Consider the following 18,540-nt stretch of genomic DNA (forward strand, 5'->3'; position numbering starts at 1 on the left):
ACACTGACCGAGATGGAGCTTTTCACTCTATCCACACTGACCGAGATGGAGCTTTTCACTCTGTCCACACTGACCGAGATGGAGATTTTCACTCTGTCCACACTGACCGAGATGGAGCTTTTCACTGTGTCCACACTGACCGAGATGGAGCTTTTCACTATATCCACACTGACCGAGATGGAGCTTTTCACTCTGTCCACACTGACCGAGATGGAGCTTTTCACTCTGTCCACACTGACCGAGATGGAGCTTTTCACTGTGTCCACACTGACCGTGATGGAGCTTTTCACTGTGTCCACACTGACCGTGATGGAGCTTTTCACTCCGTCCACACTGACCGAGATGGAGCTTTTCACTCCGTCCACACTGACCGAGATGGAGCTTTTCACTCTATCCACACTGACCGAGATGGAGCTTTTCACTGTGTCCACACTGACCGAGATGGAGCTTTTCACTCTGTCCACACTGACCGAGATGGAGATTTTCACTCTATCCACACTGACCGAGATGGAGCTTTTCACTCTATCCACACTGACCGAGATGGAGCTTTTCACTCTATCCACACTGACCGAGATGGAGCTTTTCACTGTATCCACACTGACCGAGATGGAGCTTTTCACTCTGTCCACACTGACCGAGATGGAGCTTTTCACTGTGTCCACACTGACCGAGATGGAGCTTTTCACTCTGTCCACACTGACCGAGATGGAGCTTTTCACTCTGTCCACACTGACCGAGATGGAGCTTTTCACTGTGTCCACACTGACCGAGATGGAGCTTTTCACTGTATCCACACTGACCGAGATGGAGCTTTTCACTCTGTCCACACTGACCGAGATGGAGCTTTTCACTCTATCCACACTGACTGAGATGGAGTAAGAATCTTTGTTTGCCATTCCATACATAAGTACATCAAAGTAGTAAAAAAGAAGAAAAACACAGACCAGAATGTCACAGATGCCAAGAGTAAGATGCGGGTGGTCAAATAAATTTGAGGATCTCAGTGAGGTAGATTGGGAGATTCAGAGCTCATTGTTTATGAGAGGTCTGTTCAGGCTTTTGATAGGAACGTGGGGAGGATAAAATGGGTTCCGCTAGGGTTACTATAAAAATGGTGGCTTTATCGTAGGCTCGGTGAGCTGAAAGCCCTGTTTCTGTGATTTGATGATGAGAAAGTACTTGGATTCCTGCTGTCTCTTTTATGATGCTGGGAAAATTTCCAAATCCCTTGACCACTAAATGCCTACTTTGAAGTACAATGACTGTGTACTGAACAGCTCTTAGCAGATGGCAGGGGGTCTGACATTCAGCAATGGCTCCTTGCCAGGTAGAAAGTTGTCATGCAGTGATGGGCGGTGAATTCGTGATAGGCCTTAGTTCGGGGTGACCTCATTTCTCACTGGCCTAAGTTATAGAGGATTTCCTTCCCACCACCCTCTCATTTCCAACACTTCACTCTCCTTTTAGGATTGTCAGACAGAGGAAGCGCAGACCCAACCCCCACCCCCCAATCTAACCAGACCAGGTTTTTACATGGGCATGTTATGTGAGTCAGACATCACGGCTAATCTTCTGTTGCTTGGCTCTTTGTGTTCACTTCTGATTGGTTTTGTAAGGAAGGTGGTTTGGAAGGACCTAAACCGTTTGTAAGCTTGAATGAAATAATGCAGTGGACTGAATATTCCAAGGGAAGGGGGTAAAAGCTAGAAGACAAACCAGTGATCGAAGGAAGAGGGATGAGAAATTTGGGAAATATGCACAAAATGCTGAGCCCCTCCAGCATTTTGTGTGTGTTGCTTGGATACCCAGCATCTGCAGATCTTCTCTTGTTTGAGAAATTAGAGAAGTGGACAAAGCCAATGCAGTCAGACCCCAGGCATATTTTCTGCTACACTGTGGTCTAATCTGTCCCATGCTATTCTGGCATAGCTCAAATACCATCTATAAATTTGCTGAAGATACAACCATTGTTGGTAGAATCTCAAGTGGTGATGAGAAGTCGTACAGGAGTGAGATATGCCAACTAGTGTAGTGGTGCCCAGCAACAACCTGGCACTCAACGTCATTAAGGCAAAAGAGCTGATTGTGGACAAGGAAGGGTAAGATGAAGGAACACATACCAATCCTCATAGAGGGATCAGAAGTGGAGAGAGTGAGCAGCTTCAAGTTCCTGGGTGTCAAGATCTCTGAAGATCTAACCTGGTCCCAACATATTGATATAGTCATAAAGAAGGCAAGACAGCAACGATACTTTATTAGGAGTTTGAAGGAATTTGGCTTGTCAACAAATACGCTCAAAAACTCCTAAGATGTACCACGGAGAGCATTCTGACAGGCTGTATCACTATCTGGTATGGAGGGGCTACTGCACAGGACCGAAAGAACCTGCATAAGGTTGTACTGGTCAGTTCCATCTTGGGCACTAGCCTACAAAGTACCCAGGACATCTTTAGGGAGCAGTGTCTCGGAAAGGCAGCGTCCATTTATAAAGACCTCCAGCACCCAAGGCATGCCCTTTTCTCACTATTACTATCAGGTAGGAGGTACAGAAGCTTGAAGGCACACACTCAGCAATTCAGGAACAGTTTCTTCCCCTCTGCCATCCCATTCCTAAATGGACATTTTAAGCTTTGGACACTACCTCACTTTTTTAAAATATATTCACATTTTTAAATTTATTCAATATATGTAATTGATATACTTGTTTATTATTTTTTTAATGTTATTTATTATTTTTTTCTCTGCTAGGTTATGTATTGCATTGAACTGCTGCTGCTAAGTTAACAGATTTCACATTACATGCCTGTGATAATAAACCTGATCCTGATTCTGAAATAATGTTAAGTGTATGTAGAACAGGATTCCAATGTCAGGCTGAGGAGTGAATGTAAATAGACAAGATGTCTCCCATTCCAGTAGAGAATGCTGACCTGTACTCTTAAACATGGCCCAGTTGGCCAGTTAGCCGCTTTTCTTAAGCTTCAGATAAAGGTAGGCTTAGTGCAGTAACAGATCAAACCTCAAGAACAAACTCAGATATTACCTGACTCGTCAAGTTCTTCCAGCAGTTTGCTTTTGCTCCATATTCCAGCGTCTGCAGAACTCCAAGATCATGGTGATGCCAAATAGCCAGTATCTTCTCCAAATCAGGACTTTGCTCAACTGATATTTGGTTAGTGAGGCAATCAAAAAATGAAGGAATGAAGCTGGAAGATGGAGCTTGAAGATCAGCTGCCATCTAATGGAATGGTAAGAGCAGACTAGGGAGACTCAGAGATCCTCTCCTGCCTCTGCTGCTTAACTTCTGAAAGATCCATCTCTCAATAAGTGCTAATGTAGACAATGAAGAAGGTCAACAACACTTATGGGGGAATCTTGATAAACTGGTTAAGTGGACTAAAGAACGGCAAATTCGATTCAGATTAAGTACAAGACATTGCTTTTTGTTTAGTCAATCAGGGCAAGGCCTTCACAGTGAACAGGGTGGCTTTGGGGAGTGTGGTAGAACTAAGGGACTTGCGGTATGTGGTATCACAGGTGGTTAGGGTGGTGAGGAAGGTTAGCCTTGGCCTTGATCAGTCAAGGCACTTATAGAAGCTGGAACATAATGTTGTAGTTATACAAGGTATTGGAGCAACTGTGTTTGAAATATTGTATGGAATTCTGATCTCGCTATTATAGGAAAGATGGCATTAAACTAGAAAGAGTGCACTAAAGATTTACAAGAATGTTGAGAGGACTCAAGGGCCTGAGTCAGCGGAAGAGGTTGGGGAAGCAAAGACTTTATCTCTTAGAACATAGAACAGAAGGGGTGACCGTCCCTTCCCTTCAACCATTCAATTCTTGATCCAACCACCCTTCTCTGAAAGTTCTGTATGATTTACGTCTAAGTGTTTTTTGTGAATGCTGCTCATCTGCTGCTCTGTGCTTGAGATGTTGCCCTCAAGTTCTTCACTGCACCTGTGTGTACAGAAACTTCGGCATATTTGGTTTTGACTTAGAAAAGTGTACAAAATCAAGAGGGTCACATACAATTTGAATACACACAATATTTTTCTCTGGGAAAGGAAATCAGAAACTAGAAAACATATGTTTAGGTGACAGGAGAAAGAATTGAAAGGAACCTGAGGGGGCAACTTCTTTACATAGTGGTTGGTAAATATATAGAATGAGCTTCCAGAAGAAGTTGGGGAGGTGGGTACAATAACAATGTTTAAAGGCATGGTGGGCAAGAGTGATGTGATGGAGACCAGGAATATAAAAAAGGAGGCGAAATGCAGAGAACTTGGTGGATTGGAGGAAGTTAGAAATAATGAGTGAGAAGGGTTACAGAGGCTTTCACCACAATAGACCAGGCTGTTCCAAAGGGATGGAAATACCAGATTTCCATGGAATTCTGAGCCCAGACTTGTTTGGATTTATCAGATTATGGTGGGAACTAGTCTCTGTGATCCCATGTCAGTTGTACTGCTTTTGGACTGGAACCAAAATTAAAGTAGAATTTATCATCATATGCTCAAGCACATGTCTACACTGTTGTAATGAGTAACTTGCAGCAACATCACAGGAATATCGCAACAGATAAGCAGCCTTCACAAGAAAAACATAAACATAAATCATGCACAAGTTTTTTTTACAAGAAAATACAATGAGAATAAAATAAATAAATTTTAGTGCAAAGTTGTCAAAGTGGTCACAGTGTTGCTGAACTCTAGTGATTAGGCTTCACTGGTTGGTTTGAAGGGAAGTGGCTGTTCTTGAACCTGGGGAGGAGTTCCAGGCTTCTGTACCTCATTCCCAAGGGTGGCTGCAAGAAGACAGCATGACCTGGATGTTGGGGAGATTTGATGTTAGATGTTGCCTTCTTGAGCCAGTGCCTCCTGTAGATATTACCAATGGTGGGGAGGGCTGTGGGCATAGTCCACTACTCTGTGCAGTTTCTTACAGTCCAGTGCATGTGAATTACCATACTAGACCATCATGCCATCAGTTGGGATACTTTCATCAGTATATCTGCATGAGTGTTCAATGACAATCTGAAGCTCCTTAACTTCTTAAAGTAATGACGCTGCTGCAATTTCCTTATTATTGCACCTGTATGTAATAATATATAACAGGACAGGCCATCAGATATGTTAACAATTTTCTCCATTGACGATTCTCTAGTGTAGAATGACACATATTAACCTCCTTCCTGTTGAAGTCAACAATCAGCTCTCTATAATTGCTGACACTGAATGAGAGGCTGTTGTGGCACCACTCAGCCACGGGTCCCATCTCACCCCAGTATGTTGATTCATCACCACCTGTGACTTTACCAACAGCAGTAGCATCATCAGTCAATTTGAAGATAGCATTGGAGTCCCCAGTTATTCATAGAAGCTTCTGACCCTTGCAGTAGAAAACATTTTGTTTCTTTTTACTTATTTTCCTTTTCTTTTACACTTTAAAAATCTATTATTCCATCACTTTCATGAGCTGAGGAGTGGTGGGGAACTAGCAGATGGAATAATGTGGCAACACTATGAAGAGAACAGAAGGTGATAGGTTTTGGGCTCAATATTAAAGGAAAGATGTGCTGACCTTGAGGAGGATACAGAGACGATTCACAAGAGTGATCCTGGGAATGAACAGCAAAGTATGACATGCATTTGGTGTCTCTGGGCATTTACCTGTTCAAGAAGGAGGAGGGGAATCTCATTGAAGTATACTAGATGCTGAAGGGTCTGTAATAAAGGGAACATGGAGAGGATGTTTTTATTACTCAGAGGAACTCAAGGACACAGCCTCAGAATAAAGAGACATCACTTTAGAACTGAGATGAGGAGGAATTTCTTCAGCAAGAGGGTGGTGAATCTGTGAAATTCATTTCCACAGAGGGCTGTCTTTGGGTGTCTTTATGGCAGAGACTGTTAGTTCTTGATTGGTAAAGAGATTAAGGATTATGTACAGGAAAGGAGAATGGTGTTGAAAAAAATCAACCGTAATTAAATCATGAAGCAGACTCAATGGGCTGAATGGCCTAATCATGGCCCTGTAACTTATGGAAAAGCAGAATATTAGTTAAATAGTGTGACACTGGGCTGTACTTATCAGGGATTTAGATTCCTGAAAGTGGCAGCAAATGTAAACAGGCTGGTAAAGAAGCTGTGTGGGATGGTTACATTCATTGTCTGGTGCACAGACTGGAAGTTTATAGTTAGTTATATCCAACTAGCTATATAGTTGGAAGTTATATCCAATTAAGTCCATCGTATCCAACAATGACAGGAGGCCTGTGCCGGAGAGGATAAACTGGGACAGTTCCACTCTCTTGTCGTTGGAAGTCTGGGTTCATTGGTATGAGTAGTCATCTCAAACTGGCCTCTCGGTTACAGTGGATGACCATGGAATCTATACCTTAGCATGCCCTTCGCTCTCCACCCAGTCCACCAGAGCTGACTTCACATGCTAGGACAGGCATGTCCCCATCTCAGCAGGATATGAGGCCTGCCAGTTATTCTCACCTCGTTCAGCCTGCCTGCCAAAGTGCTACACTGAAGTGTGGCTGCTGTCACAGCTATGTGGAGACACAGGAGCCCAAAGGTGAGTGAGCTGCCCTGGAATGGTCATGATAAGCCCTTTCACCAGAGGTGCTGGACACCCCATATACCTAAGGTTATAGTCAAGACCATCATTATATGCCATGTTATATGATGTGGGCAATCATGGATGGAAATCTGTCATTAATCCAAAGCTCTTCATAATCTTTCCTCTATCTGTGACCATGATTGTTCTTGGCATATTTTTCTACAGAAGTGGTTTGCCATTGCCTCCTGGACAGTGTCTTTACAAGATAGGTGTTATCAATACCCTTTGGAGATTGTCTGTCTGGCGTCAGTGGTTGCATAACCAGGACTTGATCTACACCAACTGCACGTACTACCATCCACCACCTGCTCCTATGGCTTCACGTGACCCTGATCAGAGGGCAAAGTTGGTGCTACACCTTTCCCAAGGGTGACCTGCAGGCTAGCAGAGTGAAGGAGCATCCTACACTTCATTTGATAGAGACATATCGCCACCCCACCACCCAAAAGGTTATAGTGCAACTCAATAAAACATTTGTTAGGTCGTAGCTGGAGTATGATGTATAGTTCTGGTCACCACACTACAGGAAAAAGGGATTGCACTGGAGAGGGTGCAAAGAAGATTCACCGGGTTGTTGGCTGGTTTTCAGTGTTTCAAATATGAAGAGAGATTGGATAGGGTGTAGTTATTTTCCTTGCGCAGGAAAACCTGACAGAGGTCGACAAAATGCTGAGAAACACTGATAGGCTGGATAGTGAGCCACTTCCCTTCTTCCATAAGTTTAGGGTGAGGATGAAGAAATGTAGGAAGAGTGGTTGGTGTCTGGAACTTGTTATAGAGTAATAGAGTCATAGAGAAGTACAGCACAGAATTGGGCCCTTTGGCCCATCTAGTCCATGCTGAAACCAATTATACTACTTACTTTCATTGACCAGCTCTGGGACGGTAGTCCTCCATACCCCTACCATCCATGTACCTATTCAAACTTGTATGAAGGATTGAAATCGAGCTCACATACATCATTTGTGCTGGTGGCTCATTCCACACTCTCACAAACCTCTGAGTGAAGAAGATTCCCCCCACATTCCCCTTAAACTTCTTACCTTTCACCCTTAAGCCATGACCTCTGGTTTTAGTTGCTCCCAACCTCAGTGGAAAAAGCCTGCTTGTATTAACCCTATCTATATCCCTCACAATTTTGTACTCCTCTATCAAATCTCCTCTTGGTCTTCTACATTCCAAAGAATACAGTCCAAGCCTATTCAATCTTTCCTTAACTCAGGTCCTCTGGTCCCAGCAACATCCTTGTACATTATTTCCTCTGCACTCTTTCAAACTTGCTTACATCTTTCCTGTAGGTAGGTGATGAAAACTGTACACAATACTCCAAATTAGGCCTCACCAATGTCTTATACAATGTCAACACAACATCCCATCTCCTGCACTCAGTACATTGACTTATGAAGGCCAATGTGCCAAAAGGTTTCTTTATGATCCTATCAACCTGTGACACCACTTTCAATGAATTATGGACCTGTGTTCCCAGATCTCTGTGTTCTACCACAATCCTCAGTACCCTACTGTTTTCTGTGTAAGACAATACTCTACTGAAGTGCAACACCTTGTACTTGTCTGCATTATATTCTATCTGCTATTGTTCAGCCCACTTTTCCAGCTGATGCAGATTTCTCTGCAAGCCATGATAGCCTTCCTCAGTGTCCACTATACCCCCAATCTTGGTGTCTTCTGCAAATTTGCTGATCCAGTTAACCACATTATTATTCAGATCATTACAATAGATGGCAAACAATAAAGGACCCAGCACTTCTTCCTATGGAACACCACCAGTCAGAGAGGCAACCCTCGACTACCACTCTCTGGCTTCTCCCACAAAGCCAATGTCTAATCCAGTTTACTGTCTCATCCTGAATGCCGAGCGACTGAACCTTCTTGACCAACTTCCATGCAGGATCTTGGTAAAGTCCACATAGACAACAGGTGGGGGAGTCTAGTACGAGAGGACATGAATTAAGGATTGAAGGGCGCCCATTCAGAACAGAGATAAAAAGAATTTTTTTTAGCCAGAGGGTGGTGAATCTGTGGAATTTGTTGCCACGGGTGGCAATGGAGGCCAAGTCATTTGGGTGTATTTAAGGCTGAGATTGATAGGTATTTGAGTAGCCAGGGCATCAAAGGTTATGGTGAGAAGGTGGAGGAGTGGGACTAAATGGGAGAATGGATCAGCTGATAAAATGGCAGAGCAAACACGATGGGCCGAATGGCTGACTTCTGCTCCTTTGTCTTTGTCTTATGGAAGAGAGCCCAATGATCCACAGATCTTACAGTATGTCTCCCTTCTACAGCAACTCCTCAGCCACATGTTAAACTGTATAATCTTCCTAGTTCCAGCCTCACTAACACATGGCATGGGTAACAATCCTGAGATACAACCCTGGAGGTCCTGCCCTTTAACTAACACCTAACAGCCTGAACTCCCTGTGCAGAACCTCGTCACTCATCCTACCTGTGTCATTGGTACCTACATGGACCACAACATCTGGTTGTTCACCTTCCCATTTAAGAATGCTGAGGACTTGATCCAAGATGTCCTGGACCCTGACACCCAGGAGGCAACAGGCCATATGATAATCTCATTCCTGTTCATTCCCTAAACTAACGAATCTCCTATCACCACAGCGTGCCTCTTCTCCCCCTTCCCTCTGAGACTCAGTGCCAGAGATCTGACCATTGTGACTTTCCTCTGTTAGGTCATCCCCCCTGACAGTATCCAAAGTGATATACCTGATATTGAGGGGGGTGGCCACAGGTGTATTCTGCACTGGCTCCTTAACCCCTTTTCCTTTTCCTGACTGTCACCCAGGTTTCTATGTCCTGCACCTTGGGTGTAACTGCCTCTCTAAGTGTCCTATCTATCACCCCCTTAGCTTCCCAAATAATCTGGAATTCATCCAGTTCCAGCTCGAACTCCTTTATGCAGATTGTTAGAAGCTGCAGCTGGATGCACTACTTGCAGTTGTAGTTGTCAGGGACACTGGAGGTCTCCCTGCATTCCTACATGAGAAGCATTCCACTATCCTGCCTGGCATCTATACTGTCATAACTGAGCAGATATAACAAAGAGAAGGAAAAAAAAAGACTTTACCTAAAGCTTTTATTTTTGCTTCCTCTGACTAAAGCCTCTTCACTGAATCCTCAAAGAGATAAAGTCTCAAGATCACCACTCTGAATCTGTCTCCTCCAACAATGGCTGTTGTACTTTATTTTGCTAATCAGTCCACAATGCTGATTGGTTGCTGGTCAAAGCTCAGCTGCCCTTTTCTACTCGGGCAGTGGCAGTGGCTTCTATCACCTTTGTTCTTGTACAAAGTGATGATTTTGGAGGCTGCTTCCTTCCCGCACTGACAGAGGACCTCTTGTAAAGGTTGGAGGAGTGAGCTCTTGCAGTGTTTGAGCAGGTCTGGAGGAATCCCATCATTGCCAGGAGCTTTCCCTGGGGCCAGACTGTCAATTGCCTCGCTGAGGTCCTCAGTGGTTGGTACGGAGTCGAGTTTATCCATGACTGGTAGTCAATCGATGGCATCAATGGCTGAGCTAACAACAACATTTTCCCTCGGGACGAGCTCAGAGTAGTGTTCTACCCAGCGTTCCATCTGCTTGCTTCTATCGGTGATTATTTCACCGCTGGATGACTTCAGGGGTGCTGTCATGCTCTGCGATGGGCCAAGGGCTTTCTTGATAACATCATACATCAATCTGATGTTGCCTATCACAGCTGCTGTCTGAATGTCCTCACTGAGCTGGAGCCAGTACTCATTTGTGCACTGCCTTGCAGTCTGTTGCACTTTGCTTCTAGCAGCTCGAAGTGTTTGGTCGGATGGTGAGCGTTTGTACTCTGTGAGAGCTGCACACTTGGCTTCGATGACAGGAGTCATGATGTTGGACTTTGCCTCAAACCAGCCACTGCTCTTTGTGATCTTTCTTCCACAGATAGAGAGTGCTGATCCGCGGACGGTGTCGCGAAGGTATGACCATTGTCCTGTTGTAGTATCTCCTTGTGAGGAGGTAGTCATCACACCCTGTACTGACTTGGCAAATTGGTCAGCCTTTTCTGAGTGTTTCATCTCTGATGTGTTGATGTGAGATTTTCCAGTTTGCTTGGAGTGGTGAATTTTCTTCGGACATAGCTTGATCTTGCAGCATACTAAAGCACGATCTGTATCGCAGTCTGCAGTGTGGTATGAGCGGCTGATTAGTACAGAGCTGATGAAAGAGTGCCTGGTGATGATCATGTCTAGTTGGTGCTAGTGTTTAGACTGTGGATGTCACCATGAGACCTTGTACTGCGACTTCGTCTGAAAATAGGAGTTAGTTACGCACAGGCCATGATAGGAGCAGAACTCCAGGAGATGTTGTCCATTGTCATTTGTTTTGCCAATTCCAAAGTGGCCAAGGCAAGACGGAAAGGAATCATTATCGGCTCCCACTCCGGCATTGAAGTCACCAAGGAGAACGAGGTGCTCTTCACTGGGAATATTCCTGACAACAGCTTCTAATTTGTCCTAGAACATGTCTTTTGTCTCAGAGGTGGAGTTCAAGGTAGGGGCATACACACTGATGAGAGATACTGGGCCATGACTGGTGTGTAGGCGGAGAGTCATAAATTGTTCTGATCCATTTTCTGGTGGCTCCACCATCTGTAACAAGGAGTTCCTAACGGCAAAACCCACTCCATGTTCACAGGGCTTGCCTTGGTTCTTTCCCTGCCAGAAAAATGTGTAGGCCCTTTCCTTCAGTGTATCTGAATCTGCCAAACGTGCTTCTTGTAGGGCAGCTATTTCTACAGTACCTTGAGCCTCAGTAGCTCATTGTTAATGACCGCTGTTCTTTGTGCATCTTCGGTATCCTTGAGGTTTTGGTCAAGTCCAGTCATCATTGTGCGGACATTCCAGCATCCCAACTTGAAGGGAGTTGTCTTATTCGATTTGCTTTCTTTCTTGTCTGGTGCAGTAGTTACAGTCAGCTCTTCGTGGAATAATCCATTATCCCCATGCACCCAATGAGGAAGACTGACTGTGGCGGGACTGCACCTTATGGCTGGGGGCTGCCCAGCTTGAGGCGGGCAGTAGCTGTCCAGTGAAACATGATGGTCTCTCCCACTGTCGGAAGCAACCCCTGGCGCCATGCTCTACGCCAATCAAGCATTATGACTTATAACCGGTAACTTTGGTCTATAAACTGGCTGATAATGCATTGTTGACAGAATCTCAAATGGAGACAAGGGCATTCAAGAGCGAGATGTACCAGCCAGTTTATAGATGGCATTTGAGCTCTACCTAGCCACACAGTCATGAGAATAGAGAGGTTAAAGTAGTGGGCTAAACACACATCCCTAAGGTGTGCCAGTATTAATTTGTCAGTGAGGTGGAGATGTTATTGCCAATCTGCACTGATTGTGGTCTTTGGAATGCATCAGCTGACCATTAGTGAACATAGAACAGTACAGCAGAGTCTTCATGATTCGTGGTTCATGGTTAGGAAGCTGAGGATCCCATTTGCAGAGGGAGAGGCAGAGGCCCAAGTTTCGTAGCTTATCGATCAAGACATTGGGAATGATTTACTGGTGCTAAATGCTGAGCTAAAGTCAACAAACAGCATCCTGACATAGGTATTTGTGTTGTTCAGGTGATCCAAGGCCGCGTGGAGAGCCCTTGAGATTGGCTCTGCTGTAGATCTATTGTGCCAATAGGTGAATTAAATTGAATTACATTCTTTGCATACATGAGGAATAAAGATCTTTACGTTACGTCTCCCTCTAAATGTACAATCATAGTAATTTATAATAATTTATCATAAATAGAACAGTCAATGTAATATAGAGTACACTCAAATCAGTGTGAGTTAATCAGTCTGATGGCCTGGTGGAAGAAGCTGTCCTGGAGCCTGTTGGTCCTGGCTTTTATGCTGCGGTACCGCTTCCTGGATGGTAGCAGCTGGAATAGATTGTGGTTGGGGTGACTTGAGTCCCCAATGATCCCACGGGCCCTTTTTCCACACTGTCCTTGTAAATGTCCTGAATCACAGGAAGTTCACAACTGCAGATGTGTTGGGCTGTCCACACCACTCTCTGCAGAGTCCTCCGATTAAGGGAGGTACAGTTCCCATACCAGGCAGTGATGCAGCCAGTCAGGATGCTCTCATTTGTGCCCCTGTAGAAAGTTCTTAGGATTTGGAGGCCCGTACCAAACTTCCTCAACCATCTGATGTGCTGGTGTGTTCAGACCACGTGAGGTCCTTGGTGATGTGGATGCCGCGGAACTTAAAGCTGTTTACCCTCTCAACACCAGATTCATTGATGTCAAAAGGGGTTAGCTCATCTCCATTCCTCCTGTAATGCAGTAGTTCCAGGTCCTTGTTGAGGCAGGCATTCATTCTCTCTGATGCACCATCAATAACTCTCTGAGACGTGAGGCGAGATATCAGCTTTTATTGACTGGAAGAAAGAACAAGCAGCAATTGACCACCATGCTACATCCTGGAGACTGAGAGGCAGGGCTCAGGCCCCAATCGCCTTTATACAGGGGTTTGTGGGAGGAGCCACAGGAGCAGTCAGCGGGGGTGGGGGGGGGGCATGTCCAGACAGGTATATGTAGTTCACCACACTCTCTATGACCAACCTGTCAAAGCATTTCATCACTGTTGATGTCAGTGTTACTGGATGATAGTCGTTGAGGCAACTCACACTGCTTTTCTTACAAACAGGTAGAATTGTTGCTCTTTTGAAGCAAGTGGGAACTTCTGACCTTATCAGTGAGATTTGAAAATATCTTTGAATACCCCTGCCACTTAGTTGGCCGAAGTTTTAAGAGCCTTACCAGGTACTCCATCTGGGCCGACCATTTTGCGAGGGTTCATCCTGCTGAAAGACAACATGACGTCACCCTCTGAGACTGAGATCACAGGGCCATCGGGTGCAGCATTGATCCTTACACCTGTATTTTATTCTCATTTTCAAAGTGAGCATAAAAGGCACTAATCTCATGTGGTAGTGAAGCATCACTGACATTCATTCCAAAGTTAATTCGAAGGGGATACTAGCAGGAATGATGGCCAAATAGCAATGGCTGGAGCTTCTAGGAATAATTAGGAAACATTCAGAAGATGAAAAAGTATTATAAAAGGAGGATGAACAAAGGAAGTCAAAGAGAGCATAAAAGAAAAATAGGAGCCATATAGCAAAAATTAGTGGGGAGTTAGAGGATTGGGAATTGTTTAAAATCCAACAGAAGGCAATTTAAAAACCATAAGGAGAGAAAAGAAGAGATGTGAAGTTAAGCTAGCCAACAATGTAAAAGTGAATACAAAAAGATTTTTTTCAGATGTACAGGAATAAAAGAAGTGAGAGTAGATAATGGACCACTGGAAAATGATGCTGGTATGGTAGCAATGGGGACAAAGAAATGGCAGAGGAACTTAATAAGTATTTTGTGTCAATCTTCACTGTGGAATATACCATGTTACACATGTGCTGCAAGTTTGAGAGTGTTGGGGGCAGAAGTGAGTGCTATTGCTATTACTAGGGAGAAGGTGCTTGGGAAGCTGAACAGTCTGAAGGTAGATAAATCACCTGGACCAGATGGGCTACACCCCAGGGTTCTGAAGGAAGTAGCTGAAAAGATCATGGAGGCATTAGTAATGATCTTTCAAGAATCACTAGATCCTGGAAATGTTCCGGAGGGCTGGAAAATTGCAAATGTCACTCCACTCTAGGAAGAGAGGGAGGCAGGAAAGAGTAAATTAAAGGCCAGTTAGTCTGACCTCTTTTCACATTTTATAATTTGGATGACGGAATCGATGGCTTTGTGGCCAAGTTTGTGGACAGTATGAAAATAGGTAGAGGGGCAGAGGCAGGTAGTGTTGAGGAAGCTGGGAGCTTGCGAAAGGACTTAGACAGATAAGGAGAATGGGCAAAGTAGCAAATGTAATATAGTAAATGGAAGTGTACGGTCATGCGCTTTGGTAAAAGGAATAAAGGTGTAGACTATTTTCTAAACGGATAAATTTCAAATATCAGAGATGCAAAATGACTTGGAAATCATTGTGCAGGATTCCCTAAAGGTTAACTTGCAGGTTGAGTCAGTGAAGCAAACACAATGTTAACATTCATTTCAAAATAAAAGCATAGATGTAATGCTGAGGCTTGATAAGGCGGTGGTCAGACCGCATGGCATATTGTGAACAGTTTTGTGCCCCTTATCTAAGAAAAGATGTGCTGGCATTAGTGAGAGTCCAGACGAGGTTCAGAGAATGATCCTGGGAATGAAAGGGTTAATGTATGAGGCTCATTTGATGGCTAGGGGTCTGCACTTGCTGGAGATCAGAAGATCGAGGGAGGATCTCATTGAAACCTCCTGAATATTAAAAAGCCTAAATAGAGTAGATGTGGAGAAGATGTTTCCTATATTAGAGGAGCTAGGAGCAGAGGCACAGCCTCAGATAGGGGGATGTCCACAAGATGAGGAAGAATTTCTTTAGCTAGTGTGGTGAATCTGGAACTCATTGACACAGATGGCTGTGGAGGCCAATTCATTGGGTATATTTAAAGCGGAGGTTGATAGGTTCTTGATTAGTCAGGACATTAAAGTTATGGAGAGAAGGGGTTGAGAGGAATAATAAATCAGCCATGGTGAATCTGGAACTTTCTACCCAAAAGATGAGTGGAGGCGAGGCTTGGTCAACGGGTTTATTGAAAATAGCTATCAGTAGATTCCTAGATAGTTCAGGAATGAAGGAATATGGAATGTGCTATGTTGAGGTTGATCAGCTATGATCTGGATGAATGGTAGAGCAGGCTCAGGGGGTGGGATTGTGGGTGGAGATAGTCAACACCTGCTTCTATACCTATATTGGACTTAATGCATTTTAATGTGTTATTAGAACATAGATTATACTGTAGAATGGTCTAGCACAGAAACAGGGCCTTCAGCCATGACGTGTGTGCCAAACACAAAGCTGAATTGAACTAAATGGTACACATCCCTCCACTGCCTATTGAAGAGCCTCTTAAAGACTATTATTGTACCTACTTCTATTGTCACCCCTGTCAGCCTGTTTCAAGCACCCACCTCCCTCTGTATAAACAAAAAAAACTTGCCCCACATATCACCTTTAAACTTTTTCCCCTCTCATTTTAAATGGATGTCCTCTAACTATTTGACATTTTAACCCTGGAATTAGAATTCAGTCTGTCTACTCTATCTATACTTCTCATAATTTTATAAACTTCTATCAAATCTTTCATCAGCTTCTGACATTCTAGGAAAACACAACTCACATTTGTCTAACCTCTCCTTTTAGCTCAAGCCCTCTAGTCTAGACAGCATCCTGGTTAAGTCTCTTCTGTACCTTTTCTAAAGTGTACAGATCCTTACTGTAATTGGGTGACCAAAAATGCACAGTGCATCTAGTGCTTCTAGTGCAGCCCAACGAAAGTTTTATACAACTGCAAATGTTTTCTTGACTTGTCCTCATTACCCCAGCAATGAAAGCAAACAAGCCATACACCACCCTTATCATCCTACCTACTTGAGTTATGGATTTGGACTCAAGGATCCCTCTGTGTATCATTATTTTAGGGGTCCTGACAGAACCAATATACAGTATTTTCTCCTTACATTTGATTAATAAAAGCATGTATAATATTTAGAACTATTTAAAGTGTTGTTGATAATTTTTATGAGATCTTGGCAGACCCTTGCTGCACAGGCTGAGAGATGAGGAACAGAACATCTTGGGATGGTACTGCACTGCTCCAGGGACTGTGGCTCAGCTGCCTCTGAGGACCCCTTGATGCCAGCCTCTGTACAACTGGGTTCTGTTGGGATGGGTGTGGAAAGGGCATGGGGATGTGTATTTATTCAAGAATAAAAGAAGAAAAGAAAAGTCAAAACTCTCATCACATTTTGACCTGAATTCTCAGATATCTGGTCCCTGACAGACCTCTACCGTGAGATGGTGAAGGCTTATGTTGAGATTGTTGAACAGATACACAAACGGCAGCCAGACCCAGCCACCATTGAAGGCTGCTCCCAGCTGAAGCCGGACAACTACCTTCTGGGCTGGCACACACCCTTCAATAAGAAAGGTACATATGAAGCCTCAGGTGGAATGGGATGCTTCTCATGACAAAGTCAGCTCAGCCACTGACAGAGCACTGACGCCTCTTTCTTCCTTAGGCTCAGGATTTGGTGCAGCCACGAAGGCTATGTGTGTCGGTATGAGATACTGGCAGCCTGAGAAACTGGACAACCTCGTGGAAGTGAGCATTGAGTGTGGACGAATGACTCATAATCACCCCACAGGTAATCACAACATTACCCCATTGGTCAAGACCCACAAGTCTGATCAGATCCACTGATTATTTCCCCTTGGGTCATCAACCTACAGGTCAATACAGACGCCATCACCCCGTCAACCCATGTAACATGGTACAGAAGTCATTGCTCCAGAGATCACCCCCTGGGTCATGTGTCATAGGTCACTACAAGAGCCCTAATCTGTGCAGTATTATATCTAACACTACCTAAAAATCCAAATACTATCTTCTACTGATTCACCTAAACCATGAAAATCTGTAATAGATTTGACAAACCTTATAACCTGACATTAATATCATGAATACTTTGATCAGCATCCTATCACATTCTAAGTTCCAGCCTTACAGTCCTATTTGTGGAACCTCTCCTTATAGTTTGACCTTCAGCTTACTCTGAGTAAAGAAATTTCATCAACCTCTGCCCTGAATTAGCAACCTATATTGTGGAACCAAGACCCTGGTTCTAGACAGCACAACCTGGAAAAAAAATCAACTGTGTCCATCCTTTAAATCTGTGCTGGAATATATATATCTCTCTCCCAATGAGATCACCTTACATTCTTACAAACTCAAGAGCGTAGGTCTAGTCTGCTTTCACTCCTCTATCACACACTCCTCTGTACTTTGGTAGGGAGACCGAACCTGTTCACAGTACTCTTACAATACAGGTCTTGCGGATTGCCTGCCATACCTATGCATTACACTGAACATAGAATAGTATGGTACAGGAACAGGCCCTTCAACCCACAGTGTCAAAGCCCACTAAACTAATCCCTTGTGCCCACACAATGTCCATATTGTTCCATTCCCTGTGCCAATCTAAGAGTCTCTTGAACATCTCTATTGTATTTGCCTCCTCTACCACTTCAGACATGTACCGGTCTCTGTGTAAAAAAACGTGCCCCACACATCTTTGCAATTTCCTGCTTCTACTTAAACCCATGCCCTCTAGTATTAGACATTTCAACACAAGGAAAAAGACACAATCTTACTGACTTTGACCAGGTCTCCCCTTAACCTCTGCTTGGTCCAGAGAAAATCAGCCCAGGTTTGTCCTACCTCCCCTTTTCGTACATGCCTTCTAATCCAGGCAGCATCCTCGTAAACCTCTTTTGCTGACTCTATCAAAGACTCAACATCCTCCCTATCAAGGGGCAAATGGAACTGAATGCAATACTGCAGATGCAGCCTCACTCAAGCTTTAATAAGCTGTAATTAACTTTCAGAGGACACCCAGATCTCTCTGAATCCCAACAGATTTCAATCCCCACCATTCCCATCTGCTCTCCCACCTTCTTTCTTTTATTCTATCCTCCATCTTCCTCTTTTCTTAGGTTCCATCACGTACAGATGTTTGTCACCTTCACTTACTGTATCACCTCCCATTTCCCCTACCTGACTCCAGCTGACAACCAAACTCCTCCTGACCTAGCTCCACCTAACACTTAGTAGCTTTTATCCCATCCCTTCCCTCCAGCTTTTTATGCTGGCCATGTTCCCTCTCTTTCAGTGCAGATGAAGCCCCTTTCGATGACCCCTTTCCCTCCACAGATGCTGCCCAACCCAGTGAGTTCCTC

The 18,540-nt window shown here is 44.1% G+C and overlaps 1 protein-coding gene across 1 annotated transcript in view; it reads left to right on the top strand.

Moving 5' to 3' along the window:
* The window catches only part of adprhl1 (ADP-ribosylhydrolase like 1), a 59,132-nt gene that overhangs the window by 10,633 nt on the left and 29,959 nt on the right, over positions 1-18,540 (top strand). Inside the window, exons 2-3 of the mRNA XM_059967714.1 lie at positions 16,568-16,732; positions 16,824-16,949. Of these exons, the coding sequence (XP_059823697.1) occupies positions 16,568-16,732; positions 16,824-16,949 (291 nt within the window). The remainder of the gene's footprint in view (positions 1-16,567; positions 16,733-16,823; positions 16,950-18,540) is intronic.

The sequence above is a fragment of the Hypanus sabinus genome, chromosome 4 (genome assembly GCF_030144855.1).
Source record: "Hypanus sabinus isolate sHypSab1 chromosome 4, sHypSab1.hap1, whole genome shotgun sequence".
In the NCBI taxonomy this organism is placed as follows: Eukaryota; Metazoa; Chordata; class Chondrichthyes; order Myliobatiformes; family Dasyatidae; genus Hypanus; species Hypanus sabinus.